Source organism: Mustelus asterias, chromosome 2 (genome assembly GCF_964213995.1).
Source record: "Mustelus asterias chromosome 2, sMusAst1.hap1.1, whole genome shotgun sequence".
In the NCBI taxonomy this organism is placed as follows: domain Eukaryota; kingdom Metazoa; phylum Chordata; class Chondrichthyes; order Carcharhiniformes; family Triakidae; genus Mustelus; species Mustelus asterias.
Genome location: NC_135802.1, coordinates 101,911,442 through 101,931,722, shown reverse-complemented (window position 1 = coordinate 101,931,722; position 20,281 = coordinate 101,911,442). Strand labels below are relative to the sequence as shown.

The window sequence follows — 20,281 nt, the reverse complement described above, 5'->3', positions numbered from 1 at the left end:
TTGTACTAAACCCTGCTGGAGTGAAATACTCTTGGCAAGGGTGGGGGAGAGGCTAGCAGGTCCAGAGATTTCAGGCCCGGTAATGGCATTTAAATTATATTAAAATGAAGCCCTGCATACATTATGCAGCTCTGCGCTGATTTCCGGCTGCCGAAGCTGACGGCGCTGGAAATCCGGCTGCCGGAGCTGTGAGAGGCTGTGGTGTGCAGCGGGGAGCGCGCAAAACAGCCTCCGCTAGAGTGTCCCGGCCCGCTGCACTATAAAAGCAGCGCAGCGGGCTGGAGAATTGCCACCGATGTTTTTAAAGAACTACAAAGATGATAAATTTTCTACCAAAAGAAAGTAGATTTTTATGTGCCCACTTCAAAAGTTAATTTTCAATCATTTTATGTTCATCTTTGTCATCTTTGAAAAGACTGGTAGCTGATGGTTCCTTTTGCTGTGTTTGAATTTAGTGAAGAACATCAGAGGTTGGATTACTTATTCATTTTCCTTCCCTAGTTTTCTGTATTTCACCCCGCCCTACAGTGGTTAAAATACTTACCTTCAAAACATTTTTATTTTTAAAAAATCAGGTAAATTGAGCTGCAGTTCAGGATTCATTGTGCATTCATGTTTTCTAAACTAAAAATATGTAAATGTTGGTAACACTTGAGATTAACTTACAAAACAATTTGGAAATAATAGTAAAGTTTCAAATATTTGTGCAACATATAATGCTATGTGATTTAAATGTATCCTCTGATCTACTACCCAAAAATATGGCACTTTGTTCCTCTGTCTGTACGGCAGGCAGATGATTTTTTTTCTTTCATGGGATGTGGGGATCTGGCAAGGCCAGTATTTGTTGTCCATACCTAATTGCCCTTGAACTGAGATGACTTGCTAGCCATTTCAGAGGGCAGTTAAGAGTCAACCACATTGCTGTGGATCTAGAGGTCAGACCAGGTAAGGATGGCAGATTTCCTGCCCAAAAGACGAGACAGATGTTTTTTTTTTACAACAATCAACAATGGTTTCATGGTCATCTTGAGGCTATTGATTTCAAATTTTTATTGAATTCAAATTTCACCATCTGCCATGGTAGGATTTGAGCCTGGGTCCTCAGAGCATTACCTTGGGCCTCTGGACGACTAGTCCAGCGACAATACCTCTGTGTGTCACCACCTCCTTGAAGTACATGCAGCATCTCTGTTGTTCATGGTGGAAATGAAATGCTTACCAAATGAGAAAGTTGCTTATCTGTTACACCACAGCTGTCGTATGTTAACAGTGACATTTGAATTTTATTATATTTGTCTATAATTTTGGAATTTGTTATTCAGAAAGTGATTGCGTATAATCTGATTTAACCTTAAAACCAGATTATTCGCTAACTTTCCATAAAAGGAGGTATGACTGTTTATATAATCCTATAATTTTTGACCCAGCTGGGTGGAATTGAACATGTTGTACTTCTGTTTTCCGTTCACATTTAAGATAAAATGCTGGATTTCGAAGTTTTGTGAAAACTGTTAAATTACCCCACAGGATATTTGGTGGCTTAATCCGTGACATCAAAAGAAAATCACTGTTCTACTTGAGTGACTTCAAAGATGCATTTAGTCTGCAGTGCTTGGCATCCATTCTTTTCCTTTATTGTGCCTGCATGTCTCCTGTCATCACATTTGGAGGGTTATTGGGTGAAGCTACAGAAAACAATATAGTAAGTATCCAAGACATTATACTTGTGATTTTTACAATGTTTCATACAGTGTTTGCTCTGCAAAACTGAATTCCAAGAGAGGTACCATTTTCTCAATAGTTTATTCATTTATTAATGATTGCCTGGAATATAGAATACAAGGAATGATTTGATTGAGCTTTTTAGGAATTTGAAAGAAGTTAGTTAATGAGCAGCTTCTGGTGGTGGAGTCTGAGATATGAGAACATAACTAAAAGCCAGACCATTTAGCGGAGAAGTTTGGAGATACTTGTTCAGGCAAAGGCCAGTGGAAGTGTGGAATGCTCTTCCACTAAAAGCCATGGTACTAACTCAATTTTTGTTAGTCAAAGCTACTCAGAGACGTGGAGCCAATCTCTATGTCAATTCTACTCTTCTACTTTGGATTAGTAATTTCCTTCACCACAGGACCCAATAGGTGTTAGTTTCTGGGAATTATCAGAAACCAATATTAAGTTAAGTTTAAGTAAAGTTTATTTATTAGTTACAAGTAGGTTTACATTAACATTGCAATTAAGTTACTGTGAAAATCCCCTAGTCGCCACGCTCTGGCGTCTGTTCAGATACACTGAGGGAGAATTTACCATATCCAATGCACCTAACCAGCACGCCTTTGGACTGTGGGAGGAAACCGGAGCACCCGGAGGAAACCCACGCAGACACGGGGAGAATGTGCAGACTCCACACAGTGACCCAAGCCAGGAATCGAACCCAGGTCCCTGGCGCTGTGAGGCAACAGTGCTACAATCACGAAACTCTTCCACATGGCTGTATTTGAGAATGCATTTCTTGCCTGGTGTTGTCTTAGGAAAGCAAACTATGATTGTCGAACGATAGGCAGATCTTTCTTGACAAAATCTGCTCTTGAAGAATTTCGACAAAACTAAAGAGTGTTATCAACAGTGAGAATCATCCCTTGTTTCAGCATTATCGCTGGTTACATTCAGGCAGAAGGCTGCAACCTCTTAGGTACAAGACAAGATGGTTCCTGAAAGTATTGGTGCCATTCTCAATAGGAACTTTCAGTGGAAGTTTGTATTGTGTGGATGAGAGCGTGCACTTGGGAGATTCACTGACTCTGTTAATTTATTGGGATAATTTTTTATATATATTTTAATTAGAGTTGGATCTTTACGATAGCATAGTTTTCTTTCTTTTAAGGGTAATTTTCATTTTTTATTCTTGCCATTCATTTCTCTGTAATTCTTTAATGAGCATACAATATGCTGAAATGAATTCCCATATGAACAATCGTGAATTGAAAAAGAAATTGGAAATAACAGACCTTTCCTCTGAATTTCCTGTTGGATTCCTTGATAACTACTTTATATTGATAGCCTCTAATTACCCTCTCATCCACAAGTGGAAACATTCTCGTTGTATCCACTATATCACAATGTTTCATAATTTTAAAGACCTCTATTAGGGCTCTTCTCAGCTTCCTTTTTTCAGCAGAATGGAGACCTAGCTTGCCAATCCTTTCCTGATGAGTACACCCGTATCATGCTTCGAAATCTTCTATGCATCCTCCCCGGTTCCTATATATTCCTTTTATAATATGGCGGCAAGAACTATGCGTAGTAATGCATGTTTGGTCTAACGTCTCTACGTTTCAGTTATTCTTTTTTAAAAAAAATTACAAGATCTAGTGCTTTTCTTTTTAATGATCTTGGTACTTCTGGCAACTCTGTGATTGGTATATTTTTATTCCAAAATTCCTTTGTTCCTCTACCTCACCAAGACTTGGACCTTCAATGAATAAATGACCTCCCTATTATTCCTATCAAAAATATACCACTTCACATTTGGCTGTGTTGAGCTTCATTGGCTAATTATTTGCCCATTCTGCAAGCTTATTAATGACCTCCTTTAATTTGTTGCAGTCCTCCTCAGTTAACTATTGGCCCCACCACAAATTTGGTGTCACCCACAAACTTAGAAATTGTTTTCGATTCCAAAGTCCAAATTGTTAATATAAATTGTGAACAGCATGTATCCCAGCACTGATCATTGTAGAACACCACTCCCCACGTTCTGCTACTCTAGATAACTACCATATACCCCCATTTTGAGTTTCCCTGACCATAACTCCTCCCCGCTGTTTCAGACACTTGCCATGGTGAATATCAGAGCCAGTCACTCTGATCTATCTGGTTTATCATCTCGCATTGAAAATTCCATGTGCTATGGTATAGAAGAGCATCAATGTCTGTGAGTAATATTGAGGAAAATACAAATTGAAGTGAGCATCTTGATTATATGGAAGGCTTGGATTACAATATATGGTATCTTAGAATTTTAAGCGTGAAAACTCCATATTAATTTGTAATATTTTTGAAACTGGTTGCAGGTTACATCATAATTCATAAAACAATTAGGATGTTATTGAAGCAATCCTTAAAATAACTTCTCCCTTTCCAGTGCAAAGCTAGGAATGTGTAAAAAAATAACTTTCATTTGTTTTTTCCTATAGAGTGCAATAGAATCTCTCTTTGGAGCCTCAATGACAGGAATTGTCTACTCCTTATTTGCTGGACAGCCACTTACAATTTTGGGAAGTACAGGACCTGTATTGGTGTTTGAAAAAATATTATTCAAATTATGCAAGTAAGAATTTTTCCCTTTTTTTGTTGCTACTTCCGAGGAGAAAGTTGTACTATTCTGTAAAGTGCATTGCATCCTGCAACTAGGAGGATAAAATTCAACTTCAAGAAAAGCAATGTGTGCAGTAGCAGATCAGCTGTATGTCAATGGGAAGATAAAATCAACATGTAAACAATCCACCCTTGCTGGTTTGTGTAGAAACCAGCTGTCACAGTTGACAATTTCAGCTGTCACAGTTGAATTTACCCTGTAATCTATTAGCACAGTGAGGGATAAGCATGAGATATAAATGAGCTCTCTTGAAATGGGGGAAAAAGAGGACGAAGAGCTGAGATTACTCAGCCCTCCTTTGAATGTACTGTGTGAAATTGCAAATCCCAAGCTAAAACTACTTCATTAACTTGGTCTTGTCAGTGTAGTGAGTTTTAGTATTAACATTAAAAAAAAATTCATTTACCACATCCACTTTGAATGAGTTGGTGATTTTTCTCCTCTCCTCTCCTTTTTAAAAAAAAAACTGGTCCTGAAATAGGTAAAGTGCTAGTTCCCTTCAATGCATAAACAGGCATCACCTGTGTGATTTTCCCTCTTGTGTATATAGATGCCCATTCTTCTCTCTCCTTTCCCTATTGTTTGATCCAGTGACATGGAAGAATGGCAATATAGCTGCAAGTTAGGCTGATATATGACTTGAAGGGGGCTTGCAGATGTAGCTTCAAGCATGACCTATCCAGTATTGCAGCAATCACAAGCAAGAGATCTTCAAAACAGTCTTTTACCCCTCTTTTCTGCTATGAATCCTTAGGTAGTAAAAGTATTGATCCTCTTATGGGCTATACATTCCATTTTGCAGCAAGATTCTCAACATTTAAGAATGACACCAGAAAAGGGTTGGAATGCAGGCTTTAAGTGGTGGTAACTGTTTTGGAAGTTTCAGTCATTTATTATCAGAGTGAATTTTACATATGTGACTTGAAATTTTGGAGATTGGGAGAGAAAAGGGTAGACCTTGGAATTATTTTTTTCAGAAAGTTGCTTAGCAGGCCAAGATGGTCATTATGCCTTGCGTTATTCAGTCTGTTGACCCAAACTGCTAATAAACTCACTATCTTTGCTTTGGTCATGCCACAAATGTTCAGTTTTGTAGTTGTATTTTGGGACATTCCAAAGGTGCCTACAAAATGTATGACTGTTTCTGGAGCCAGTTTTCACTTACATCAATAGTGGGCAACCTGGGGTCCAGGGGCCACATGTGGCCCACAAGACATTTTGTTGACCGTTACCCATGTGCAGAGTTGCCACATTCTGCAGGTTCCTGATTGCATATTTTTTTCCTACTGGTATGACTAAAGTGATAAATATATAATTCAACAGTAAGTGAAGTGAGGTGCATGCTGATGGCAAGCAACATCGACTGTGTGAGCCGTGTGCTCTCTGTGTCCAAAGTGTAAATATTTCTTTTGTTTTTACCATTTAAATTTGATAGTTTTGTTAGGATATAAATGATTAAACATTCGCTATAACTCATTATGAAATATTCGGCATGTATTAATTGACTTTGTGAACAAGCCTGATTTCAATCTGGAATGAAGGAGGGTCACTCATGTAGTCCAATCACTAGCTTAGGTTGCCCATCACTGACACAAATGTCTATGAATTAATTTTTTGCACATTAAAGCCCTTAGTGAGAGATAGATAAAGCATTTGTTCGGATTTATCAGCAGTTCAAAGAAATGTTTATTATATTCAAAGCAGAACTGGACTTAGTTTTGTTCCTCAGATTTTTTCTGTTCAGTTATAATTGCTGCATTTCTGTGGCTGCTCAAAACATATTTCAAGCATTGTCCTGACAAAGAGCACTCTGTTTGTTGTCTCAGTTACAAGACCATACCACTAGGTCTCTTCAGTTTAACATCTTACAGAATAAAAGTCATTGAATAGTTACAGCACAGTGATGCATTTCGTGGAAATGTCTGGCTGCTTTGTTATGATGTGGAGATGTCGGTGTTAGACTGGGGTGGGCACAGTAAGAAGTCTCACAACATTAGGTTAAAGTCCAACAGATTTATTTGGTATTACAAGCTTTTGGAGTGCTGCTCCTTCATCAGGTGACTCTCAATGTCAGGGCAGTTTTTTATGCTAAGCTGTTTGAGGCTGGGTGATAGGGTGCCATGCGCACATGATGTATTCAGTTATTTTGTATAAAGTACAGTACCTCAATCCTGTAAAAGCAGGTGGTTACCTGAGATCAAACCTTCTGGCAGGCAGTGCTTGGCAAAGGTATGCTTTAGTTTCTCAACATTGTTGTTCTTATTTCGTGACTATCAAGCCACTTGGAATGGGCATCAACAAAATTGACATAGTGGCCATAAAAGGTCTGTCGAAATCCACATGTAACGGTGTTCAAGGTCAGCCAGGCCACTCCCATGGGTGCAACGAGCTGAAGGAGGCAATGTTTGTTGTGATTGGTGCTGATTACAACACCTGATCAAATTATTAATGCATGGCCACCAAATATAACATCTGGTGAGCATCTTCATTTTGGTCTGCCCTAGGTAAGCATTGTGTATTTCTTGCAGCAACATTCCTCTTGCTGGCCTGGAACCACTACTCTAGATCCCATAATAGCACTCTGTCCTCACAGCTCAGTTTGGCTTTGTGGATCCTGAGTGGCTTGAATTGGTCCAACTTGTCAAAGTTCCATCCATGTAGGATCATATACTTGACTTTGGACAGGACTGGGTCTTTCTCAGTCCAGTTCCGAATTTGCTTTGACGATACCAACAGTGTATCCAAAATGGTACTGTGGATGGTGGTATGATTCGAGGCAGTGGAAGGCAACTCGGGGCATGTTATAAGCTGGTCAAAACTCTGAAGCTTCTGGGGATGTAAATTTCTAATGAGATTATGTCTGTGATCCACATACTGTAAACAGATTGACCTTTTTGCTTGTCCTTCCTGCAATTTCATTAGCAGTGAAGAAATAGCAAAGTCGCCTCTGAGTCAAATGGAGCAATTTTCCCAGAAAGGGGCTTTTTTTAAAACTTAAGTTTGCTGCTGAGTTTTTAAAACTTTGGAGGCAAGATTCTCTTCCCCCCCCCCCCCCAACTCCAAAACACACACACACACACACACCTGGAGCCGGCAACTTTACCAAAATGATAGCCGCAAGACACAACAATTCGGCAAGTGAAAGTCAACAAAATCGTTTTGTTAGGATAAAACTATATACAGGGGAGGATGATCAATTCCACCTCACTCCTTCACTAGACTGATTGACTGAGTCACCCTCTCTCAACTGTCACTGCATGCGCTTGGACCCACACTCAACCACTGCTTCATGTGCTGTGCTGCACTGCTCTATCCCGGCACCCAAATTTGGAAATTTTGGATCAAGGCCAGTGGATCTAACAGGAACTCCATTAGTATGCAATCTGGTTTGACCTTCAAGCAGCAAGATTATTTGGGCTCAAGTTAAGGTTCCAGTTCAAATTTAATCTGCATCTTAATATATTCTCTTGACAAACAGGCTGTTGTTCGCTGCAATGTCAGCCTACAATAAATTGACATTGATGTAGCATCTTTGAATAAACATTTGACATCTCTTTTAGTATAACTTTGGCCGGAATAAATTACATGCTGACATGTTATTTAATGGTTCATTATCGGGAATAAAAGTTCTCATTAAGAGGCTTTCTGTTTGCAGATCTGTTTGCTCTGGCAGAAAATCAACAGTTCTCGGTTTTGCACAAAGACTAGGGAAGTTCTGATTGGACAGGCAGAAGTGGCAGAAGTTTCTGTGCACCTTTCTCCATTCTCATTAATTTCTGGAGTCTTCAAGATGATCCAGAAAAAAGGGCAATTATTATGATATGGCAGGATAGATATCATGATGGGGCCATAGTGATTTCATGGGGATTAATCTCCCACCTCAGTAGATCTCTAGTCTCAGATATCAGGTGAAGAACTCAATCTAGATCTCTCAGGTTTATTTCTGACAACCTGGCTATTGAAAAGTTTGTTATTGAAGCTTATGCCTGTGTCATGATGCATTAAAAAGCACTTTAATCTCTTCCCCTGTTATGTTTCTTTGATTCTGGAATTGACTCAGTATCTTGCAATTCTATCTGAAACCAGAGCAAAGGAGTGGCACGGTAGCATAGTGGTTAGCACTGCTGTTTCACAGCGCCAGGGACTTGGGTTCGATTCCCAGTTTGGGTCACTGTCTGTGTGGAGTTTGCATGTTCTCCCCGTGTCTGTGTGGGTTTCCTCGGGGTGCTCCAGCTTCCTCCCACGTTCTGAAAGACGTGCTGGTTAGGTGCATTGACCCGAACAGGTGGGCGGACTGTGGTGACTAGGGGAATTTCACAGTAACTTCATTGCAATGTTAATGTAAGCCTTACCTGTAACTAATAAATAAACTTTAATAACAAAACTTTGTTAGGATTCAACTGGCATCATACAGTTATCTCCTTCACTGAAGATGTACTTAGGTATTTTATGAATAGTATTCAGTGATTAATTTCTAGTTATTCTAGTAGTTATTTCTGGGATTAAAAGCCATCTATTGGATAGCCCGACTTAATTATTTCTCAATTTCATTTTGGAGACTTGTATGCTATTCCTCGCTGTGGTAGTTTTAGATGTAGTGATACCGGGATTCCTGAAGCCTGAACTTGCTGAATTTGGGTTGCTTGTAAGATTGTTGGCTTCCTCAGGTTTTACAGGGTAATAATGGGTGGCTCAATGTGACCACTGATTCATGGTCACCCCCACATATGGAAGGAGATTACAACAAGAAAGCTCAGAATCACAGAATACTACAGTGCAGCAGAGGCCCTTCGGGCCGTTGAGTCAGCACCGACGCATGAAAGACCCTGACCTAATCCCACCTACTCCCACTTGCCAGCACTTGGCCCAGAGCCTTGAATGTTATGGCGTGCCAAATACTCATCCAGGTACTTTTTGAAGGATGTGAGGCATCCTGCCTCCACCACTCTCCCAGGCAGTGCATTCCAGATCGTCGCCACCCTCTGGGTAAAACGATTTTTCTTCAAATCCCCCTAAACCTCCCACCCCTTACTTTTAACTTGTGTCTCTTTGTAACTGAACCTCCTGCTAAGGAGAATAGCTGCTCTCTATCCAACGTGTCCATACACCTCATAATTTTGAAAACCTCAATCAGGTCATTCCTCGGTTTCTCTGATCCAGAGAAAACAATCGAAGCCTATCCAACCTCTCTTTATAACTTAAATGTTCCATCCCAGGCAACATTCTGGTGAATCTCCTCTGCACCCCTCCCAGTGTGTTCACATCCTTCCTAAAATTTGGCGACCAGAACTGCACACACTACTCCAGCTGTGGCCTCACCAAAGTTCTATACAACTCCATCATAACCTCTCTGTTTTTGTAATTTATACCCCGATTAATAAAGGCAAGTGTGCCATATGTCTTTTTCACCACCCTATTAACCTGCCTTTCCATCTTCAGAGATCTATGGGACAAACACGCCAAGGTCCCTTTGTTCCATAGAACTTCCTAGTGTCAGACCTTTCATGGTATACTTCCTTGTCAAATTACTCCTTCCAAAATATATCATCTCACACTTTTCAGGATTAAATTCCATCTCACACTTATCCACCCATTTGACCATCTCGTCTATATCTTCCTGTAACCCAAGACACTCAACCTCACTGTTAACCACCCGGCCAGTCTTTGTGTCATCGGCAAACTTACTGATCCTACCCCCCACATAGTCAGCTATGTCATTTATATAAATGACAAACAATAGGGGGCCTGGCATGGATCCCTGTAGTACGCCACTGGTCTCTGGCCTCCAGTCACTAAAGCAGCCGTCTGTCATCACCCTCTGTCTCCTACTGCTAAGTCAACTATGCATCCACGTTATCAGATCACCCTGTGTCCCATGTGTATTTGCCTTCTTAATAAATCTCCCATGTGGCACTTTGTCAAAGGCTTTGCTAAAATCCATGTAAACTACATCAACCAGACTACTCTCATCCACACACTTGGTTACATACACAAAAAATTCAATCAAATTTGTTAGGCATGACCTCCCTCTGACAAAATCATGCTGACTCTCCCTGATCAAACCTTTCCTCTCCAAATGGAGATAGATTCTCTCCTTCAGAATCTTCTCCAATAGTTTCTCAACCACAGACATGAGACTCACCGGTCTGTAGTTCCCTGGCTTGTCTCTACAACCTTTCTGAAATAGTGGGACCACATTATCTGTTCTCCAGTCCTCTGACACCTCCCCGGTAAGAGTTTTAACTACACCAGGTTAACCTGGTGTTGTTAAAACTCTTACTGTGTTTACCTCAGTCCAACGCCGGCATCTCCACATCATGACCTCCCCGGTGGCCAGGGAGGAATTAAAAATTTGGGTCACAGCCCCTGCAATTTCCTCCCTTGCCTCCTACAACAGCCTGGGACACAATTCATTCAGGCGTGGAGATTTGTCCACTTTTAAGCCCACCGATGCTTCTAATATCTTGTCACTCCCTATGATTTTTTCTAGGCCCTCTCAGTCTCTCTGAGTTCCATAACTACCTCCTCATTCTCATGGGTAAAGACAGATGTGAAATATTTGTTTAACAGCCTACCAATGCCCTCTGCCTCCACCTGCAGATTTCCCCCTTGATTCTTAATAGGCTCTACTCTTTCCCTGATTATCCTTTTCCCATTGATATACTTATAAAATATCTTATTTTCCCTACGTTTACCAGCCAGACCTTTCTCATATCCCCTCTTTGCTCTCCTAGTTGATTTCTTAAGCTCCATCCTGCACTTTCTGTACTCCACTAATGCCTCTCCAACTTACTCTCCTTATACTTGTTAAAAGCCTCTTTTTTTCCTTCTCATTCTATCCTGAATGTCTCTGGTCATCCATGGTTCCCTGGGATTGTTACACCTTCCTATTACCCAAGAGGGAACATGTTGGGCCTGTACCCTCTCCATTTCATCTTTGAATGCCCCCCCCTCCCATTGCTCTTCTGTAGATTTCTCCACAAGTAATTCGTTCCAGTCTACCTTGGCCAGATCCTGGAGAAGGTTTGCACCAAACCAAGTCTGCCACTACGCAAGGACTTTATCAATCTTTACCACCTGCTGCTCAACTCCATCACTCCAGCACGTATGGCCAAGGCCACCATGCCAAGGAATGGCAGCAGGAATGGAACCAACAGGCCACTACTACAAACTACTTAATCACAAATCCCACAACCCGCCCACCTGGTTTCAATCTGCCGTGCCAACATTGGGTGCTCCTCAACTGTTTCCGCATTGGCCAAGGCCTTTTTGCAGCAAATCGACCCAAGTGGGACCTTCCTTGGAATCTGGACTGCAGCTGTGGTGCACCCCAATCAATGACTCTCATCATTGAAGACTGTACCCTGACAAAATTCAGTGGTGGGTTCAGAGAACTCCATTTAGCCACTGGAGAAACAGATTACTGCACACACTACAAAAGTAAGTTCACCTCACTGACATGGTTGCACATGTTTTTCACCTTCAGGTTGTCCTGTCAAGCTTTGCTTTTTATGCAAATTATTCTAAATCCCTGTGTATTTCTTGTCAACTATTTATGGCTGCCAGGTACTAGATTCAAGTTGTCCCTAACCAGAAAATTGTTAAATGAATGATAGGGTACATCCTTTATTCATGTTCAGGAAGGTCGGAAATCCTCCAGCTCTCTCGGGAAATTTAACGTCTGTACCAACCTTTTGGATATATCTCAAGCAAATCATGGTAGATGTTCTTTCGAAAGCAAAAAAATCATAATAGACTGTCGTTCTAAAATAGTTTATCTTTTATTTTATGAAACCATCTCTCCCTGGTTCATTCACCTGAGCTTGTATTATTTAATGTCTAGAGAAAAAAAATCCAAGAAATCCATCAAAAATAAACTGATTTGGATATGGACAAAACATAAGCAGAACAAACATTTTTTCCTGCACCATTTAAGCCTATGTGAACGTTTTGTAAGGGCTTCACTTCTTAGCCAGCTGAATATCAAAAAAATAGAAATCCTCAGTAATGAAGAAAACTGCTGCTATCTATTGTAGTGGTCGAGAAGCAGGTCATTGACTGCCAAGGTGGCAAGTAAATTGCAGGTGGAGGCAATCAGTCCAGTACTTTGAGCTGTATGTTCCCATGAAGGCATCTGCAATTTCATTTATTTGTTTGTAATATACAGTTTACTCTTGAAAAGGTGACTTAAATTAATATTCTTTCCATCAACAGGGAATATGAACTTTCATATCTCTCACTTCGGGCCAGCATTGGACTGTGGACTGCATTGTTATGCCTAACATTGGTTGCCACTGATGCGAGTAGCCTGGTTTGCTACATAACCCGCTTCACGGAAGAGGCTTTTGCTGCACTTATTTGCATTATTTTCATTTATGAAGCATTGGAAAAGCTCTTCGCCTTGGGAGAGAAATTTCCATTTAATATGCAGAATAATCCGGAGACACTTACCCAATACTCGTAAGCAGAAGCAGTTAACAAACATTTCTTTGGTTAATTTTGGTAATATAAATTGAATTATTTTCTATGACTCAACTATATGATATTAACCATTAAACTTTTACTGTCATTTTCATTAAACATTGCAATTAATTCTACATTAAGGATACGTTGCGTATCTAACCAAGAATGTATCACCTGATACCTGTTATTTTTATGAACCTCTTAAGTTTCACTTTTGCAATGTGACCTAATTTGTATTTCCTCCATTTACTTCCTGGTACCCTTTACATTCAATATCATTTCATTGTTGAAAATCCGTATGGATTAGTCATTAGGTAAGATTAACCATGTAAAACTTTGCATCCCAGGAACATGTAATCAGATATTGCTGTATGGATAAGGGTAATTTGGCACAATGATTACACAATGTTTTCATATTCACTGCCAAATTTAATTCCTTGTCCTGCATGATTCCCATACCCTTTGAAATATCTTTTGCAAGAATTTATGAAATAATTTATAAGACTTGTGCATTCTACCCTCTTGTGATTAGATTTTTTTGAGCTCCATTTAATTCTTGCAATCATAAATTTTTTTTTCTGTTTTGCTGGCCAATTACATTTTTTTTAAAAAGTCATAACCCTTTGTAATCTTAATGTTTTAGTTCAACCCCCATCACTCCGTCAACTCTGGCAAGATTCCCAATATCTCTCCTCTTAACTATTGTTTCTTAATGCTGCTAACATTTTAATGAATTTATTGTGCAATGCTTTTTATAATGTTTTGTTATCCAACATGGGTGTCCAAAATTTTACAGAACTCCAATTGTGGTTGTGTACAGATTCAGCATTGTCTCTTTCGTTTTGTGTCTCCAGATACAAAATTAAGGGCTCTTTATGGGTGCATTTTATGGGTTTATCTACTTAAGCTGTCACCTTTTTAACTATAGTTTTGTTTTCATAGCAATGGTTATCTGTTCCTTTACTTGATTTAAAGTGCATTTTCTTTCCTAATTTTTGTTCCAAATCATATGAATTCCCTTTTTTAATATATGGAACTGCATCTGTCACCTTCCTGCCCGACCTGCTACCCCACCTTGACATGCAATAGTATTCACTACACTTTTATGGCCTGGGAACCTCTCTTTACCTCTTCCTTTTCTGTCTTCTGCTCGCCAATCATTTATCTCTCGGTGTGATCGTGTTCATTTTAATTTCATGTCGCAGCGCCAGGGACCCGGGTTCGATTCCTGGTTTGGGTCACTGTCTGTGCGGAGTCTGCACATTTTCCCCATGTCTGCGTGGGTTTCGTCCGGGTGCTCCAGTTTCCTCCCACAGTTTGAAAGACGTGCTAGTTAGGTACATTAGCCATGCTAAATTCTCCCGCAGTGTACCCAAACAGGCGCTGGAGTGTGGCAACTAGGGGATTTTCACAGTAACTTCATTGCAGTGTTAATGTAAGCCTACTGGTGACAATAAATAAGCTCAACTGACTAAACATTATCTTTGTCTTAATCATCTTGTATGCTGTAAAATGCTTTTGTAAGTGCATAAATGCTACACTTACTGCTTTGCTTAGTTTACTTTGTTGCTTCAAACAATTCTATAATGTTCAAACACAAGCTACATTACCTTTAAATCAATGCAGATTGGTACTGATGAGTTCACATCTCTTAAAATATTTAGTCATTACATCAGGACTCCAAACTTGCCCGATTACCAATCATTAGATTTGGCTTTGTCATATTTATCTCTCAAAAGATGTCCAGCTATTTGTTCCCTGCACTACCACAGTGTCTCTTACTGTTTCTCAAGCTCGGAGATAGTTTCAATTGTGCACACACTTCCCGTTTAATTTGAGTGGGTAATTATGAATATTTATAAAACTACTTTGTCCATTACGTTAATGACTTTTAATTTTTGGAGTTTGTCTTCTTTCTCCCTGTTGTGGATATTAATGTTTATTTGTTAACACCAAGACAATGTCGATGAACAGATCGGCACACTGCATTCCCTGCTGGGGTGGTCTAGACTGATGAAAAGAAAGTGGAAAATGTTTTATCTGATGGCATAACAAGTTCTAAGTGAAATTTTGCCTCTTCAACCCAATTCATGTTAGTCATGAAATCACAGCACAGGATTGCCCATGATTTACTATTCCGATTCATTTAAAATGTAGAAAACACATGTTGGAGCAGAAATAGACTATTAATATAACACAAGGGTTTTATTTTGGGTTAGGAGTAAAATACATTTTTGACTTTAAGCAGAAGAGAATGCCTCTGTATCCCTTCTGTCAGTCATGTTCTGCTTGGTACTGATTACGTATGACAAAAGGTGGAAGCATTTCATAACATTAACTTTCCTCACTATGATTTGTACAGAATATTTACATAAAAGAGAGTGGGGAAAATCAAACTGGTTTAAATAATATAACTTGGAACTGTTACAATTGATTTAAGATACAAAGTTTGCAGTTAAAGTTGCTTGTTATTAATTCCTAATTTCCTAGTAAGTATCTGAATTCTGACAAATGGCAGAAATAATAATAGTACTAATAATTTCAGGATAGAGTGACAGGATAGAGATTTTTATTTCACTGAAAGGTTCAAGTTCTGTCTTTTGCTTTGAGACACGCTCAGGTCGTGATCCCAAATCCTGCTTGCATATTTTTGTTTTGCAGTACATTGCCTGCTGCTACTCTGGTCAGTTGGCTCATGGAGGTTAATTCATTCCACACCTGATTTCCACATGTTTACCAGCGGAAGTCACTGATTATAGATCTGCAATATTGGCTACTGTCCCTTTTTCAGGAAAAATGAGGAATTGAAACCAGTCCCTTCCCTAGTCTGTGTAGCACAAGAATGTATGTTTACTCATGGAGATAATGTATGTTTAGTGAATTTAATGCTTTTTTTAAAAAGAAACTCTTCCCTTATGTAAGAGTTAGACTGGAATGTCTGCTGTGCTTGAAATGGACAGTGCACAAAGAAAGTGTTCTTGTTGTTTTGGAGAGTTTCAAATTTGACTTCTGTTAAAGGAGTATGTGAAGCAGCGGTATAATAGTTTAACTGTATTCCCCTGAACTATCTAGGGCCTGCCTTTGTCTTAAGACATATTGGAGTTCTTTACTTAACTTTTATCGAATAAAATAATTACAAAATTGATGCTATATTCATAGTGAAGATCTTGGCATCAATCTGTGTAAACGATTTGCTTTTGTGTGTTGGGGAGGGATGACAGAATGTTGGTTTTACCAACATAAATGTGAGATTTTCAGCAATGTGTATGCATTGTGTTTGCCATGTAATTAAGTTTAAGATCAAGTTTCACTCCTTATTCCAGTGGATGTTATATATATGCTGGTACTGAAAGAGCAGAAGAACAATAGAAACAGGAGCAGGAGGAGACTTTTTGGCCCACCAAGCCTGCTCTGCTACTTAGTAAGATCATGGCTGACTGACCATGGTATCAGCTTGCCTGCCTGTCCTCCATAATTCTTGACTCCCTTGTTGATCAATCTGCCTTGGCCTTGAATATATTCCGTGACTCTGCATAGAGTGCCCTCTGGGTAGAGTTCCAAACATTAACAATCCTCAGAGAAGAACTTTTGCCTCATCTCCAGCATAAATTCAGAAGCAATGCCCCCGGTTCAACATTACTTCATGAGGGGCAACATCTTTTCAGCATTTATCCCGTCAAGCTCCCTCAGAATTTCATTGGTTTTGATAAGGTCAATGTTTTCTACTTTTATTGCCTTCTAGCATGAAGACAAATAAAAAATACTTGTTCAAAGTCTCTTTTCCTTCCTTCGCATTATTAGTCCCCCAAATCTCATCTTCTAAGGAGCCTAACATTTACTTGAGGAACATCGGAATAGGCCATTCAGCTGCTCAAGCTTGCTCTGCCATTCAGATAGAACATGGATAACCTTCTAACTCAGTGCCATCTTCCTTCACTATTCCCATACAGCTTGATAACAGTATCTAGAAATTTATTTATCTCTATATTGAACATGCTCAGTGACTGAACCTCCACATCCCAGTGGGGTAGAGAATTCCAAAGATTCACCACCTTCTCAGTGAAGAAATTTCATCTTGTCTCAGTCCTACATGACTTATTTCTTCCGAGAATAACTTCTCTTCCTTTTTATAACGGCCAAGGGAAGTAAAATGATGGACAAGATTTCACTCAGACTTTTACTGTGACAAACTAAAATTAGCACAGATCAAACATTAATTAACAGATAACTGATGCATTCAACTAAAGAAAAAATACATTTGCATCAACTAATACAGCCAAAATATGTCTCCAAAGCCTTTCAGGGTGCTCCATGCTTCAGGCAGGTATGTGACATTACAGAAACAGTCTCAAAATCGTTCACAGCTTTCTAGCGACGGTTCACTTTTCCCCACCACGCCAGATTGAAACTTCCAGTGTCTTTCAACAATTGCTCCATTCGGTTTCCTGGATATGATCAACACCAACAAGGCACACCTACGCAATTCTCCATTCTTTAAATCTTCAAGTGCTCAGTCTGTTTTATTTCCTTTTGAACAGAAACTGAACTCAAATATTCTGGTTGGTTATTAACAATAAAAGTTCACCTATCTTTCTCACAGCAGTAGCTCCTTTGTTCTCATCTCCGAACCAGCAGCTGCCTTTTTTTCTCCTGAGGTACTGTGAAAAGGTATTAAAACTGCCATCCCATGGTACTGAATTTCTATTTGTATTTCTCTCTCTCCATGGCAACCAGATCACACAGTCATGTTTCTGAGCTGTGGGTTAAAGGTATGTTCCAAAACACAACCGTTTTGTAATGTTCAGTATTGCTCTCTGTCCCATAAAAGAAGTTAACTTGGTAATTATCTATTCTATAACATTATCAAAGTACAACAGATTACAACTTTGTAAATGTTTTACAGCTGACTCATTACACACAGTATAGGTAACATTCTTTCCCGTTTATGACATTTCTTCATTAACCATTCATTGTTGATAATATAAAGCTTAACCTGTAACAGCCAACCACTTTTGACATTAGGATTTAAAGTCCAGCTTGCTTGAGTCCCAACTTTCTTGCAAAGAGGATTTTTTTTTACGACTGGTTCACTTGCTTTCAATCTGTCTATAAGATTTTCTCCTTCACATTGCATTATCCGTATGGCTTTTCCAGATCTTTGGTTAAATGATTCTATCTTGGTTTTGCATTCTTCACATTGCCGCTTAAAATTTGTTTTGGATTATGCACAGATTGGACCCTGGGGAAGTACTTGTGATGAGTCCAAGTGTTTTACGACTTGTTTGGTTGGGTTAACTTTGTCATGGGCAACATTGCTGGTGAACCATCTGGCTTCTGAGTAACAAGCAGCTGTGAACTGAAATCCAGGGAAAAATCCTCTGTCAAATCACTTCTTAATCTCTGGATTCAGCAATTTCTTTCTTTCCAATTATGTTCATACCACTCAATATTTCACACTTCTCCGTGATCGTAATATCTGAATCATCGTCCTCTTTTTGAAGACTGAGCAAAGTATTCTTAAGAAGTATGTCCATGTCTTATTCCTCCTCATACCATTACCATTTTGATCTTTAATAAACTCTATTCTTAGTAGTTCTCTTGCTATTTTTGTATTTTTTTATATTTTTGCATTTTTCTTGCTAATATTTTTTCAAAAAAAAAAGCCCTCTCTTTGCTTTCCTAATTTCCTTTTTAATTTTTGGCCTGCATTTTGTAATACTCTGGATTTTTGGCAGTATTGAGCTCTCAGTATTTGAGATAAATTTCTATTTACTGTGATATCATACTCTGTGTGCTTTTTGACATCCGTGGGGACTTGCTTGGAAGTACCGCCCTTTTTCTTTATGGAAACCACCTCACTGTCTCCCTCTTGAATAGCTCCATCTTTTCTGACACTGATTTACCTGTAAGTGGCTATTTCCAGTCTACTTTTGCCAACAACATCATAGCTTAATAAAATTGGCCTTTATCCCATTTACAACTTTTAATTTGGTCAGTTTAGGTCCATTTCTATAGCTACACTAAACCTAAATGCATTATGACCCCCAACAGCAAAATACTCTTCTGCCAATTTCATTTTCTAAAACCCAGTCCAGGACTGTCCTTTCTTTTGGTAAGCTTGCTACGTACTGACTAAAAAGATTATTGAAATACATTTTAAACATTCTGCACCCTCTACCCTTTACCCTAAGCTATTATTAGGATAGTAGAAGTGCCCTACTACTACTACCCTATTGTTTTTGCAATTCTCAGCAAATTGTCTACATTTCCTTTCATCTATTTCCCACTACTGTTGGAGATGTATAGTGTTTTCTGAAGAAAACGTTCTGGGACCAGGAATGTTTAGCTGCCATTGTTGTCCTTAAGCCAGTTTCAGCAATAGCTATGATATACTTTCAAATATCTGATCTGCTCTCACTTTTCATCTGCCTTATTTACTGATCTTGCATTTAAATACAGACTAGTAATTATTAATCAGTGCTTTTCCGGCCTTCCATAGGGGATAACTTGTTTTCTGTGTTCTATTTCCGACTTTGTTCCTCTCCCTCCTGAACCCATGCTCGGGTTCCTATCCTCCTGCCAAGCTTATTTAAACACTCCCCACCTTAATATTGGTTTCTGCCCTGTTGATTTGAGGTGAAATTTGTCTAGCTTGCACAAGCCCAGGAGTCTAAAGTTACCTCTCATGAACCAACTCTCCAGACATACCTTCATCTTCACTATCCTCCTATTTTTGTACTCACCAGAGCACAGGCAGTAATAGATTGTACACTGAGGGCCTGATTTCTAATGTCTTTTGTAAGTTCGTAAAATCTGCCTGTATGACCTCATCTCTCTTTCTACCTATGTCATTGGTTCCAATATGGACCATTACTTCTGGGTGTTCACCAACACCACTCCAATCTCCACTTGCTCAGTGATATCCTTGACCCTGACACCAAGGAGAAAACGTACCACCCAGGAGTCATGAGTGCAGCGATGATAATGCCTGTCTATTCCCCTAACTTGAATATTCTATTACTAGTCCTTGCATAAATCACCCCCTCCCCCACCAGGACCAGTGGCACAGTGGTTAGCACTGCTGCCTCATAGTGCCAGGGACCTAGGCTTGATTCCGGCCTTGGATGACTGTACAGAGTTTGCACCTTCTCCCAGTGTCTGCATGAGTGTGCTCTGGGTGCCTCGATTGCCTCCCACAATCCAAAGCTGTATAGGTTAGGCAGACTAGCTGTGGGAAAGCATGGGGTTACGGGGATAGGGCAAGGGGTGGGCCTGGGTAGACACCCTGTTGGAGGGTTGGTGCAGACTTGATAGGCCAAATAGCCTCCTCCTGCATTGTAGGGATTCTATGGTTCTATGGACAACCTGCTGTACGTCTGTGGTACTGTAGCCTTGTCTTGGGTTGTGTTCTTCAGAGGGACCATTCCCTTCATCAGTATT

General features: G+C 39.6%; 1 protein-coding gene across 5 annotated transcripts in view; it reads left to right on the top strand.

Annotated features, from left to right (window-relative positions):
• Window positions 1–20,281, top strand: part of LOC144510123 (sodium bicarbonate cotransporter 3-like) — a 172,477-nt gene that overhangs the window by 115,556 nt on the left and 36,640 nt on the right. For 4 of the 5 annotated variants that reach the window (XM_078239486.1, XM_078239502.1, XM_078239469.1 and 1 more), the window contains 3 exons: window positions 1,531–1,705; window positions 4,197–4,330; window positions 12,593–12,838. In XM_078239486.1, coding sequence (XP_078095612.1) covers window positions 1,531–1,705; window positions 4,197–4,330; window positions 12,593–12,838 — 555 coding nt within the window. The remainder of the gene's footprint in view (window positions 1–1,530; window positions 1,706–4,196; window positions 4,331–12,592; window positions 12,839–20,281) is intronic. The other variant, XM_078239493.1, reaches the window with a different exon arrangement.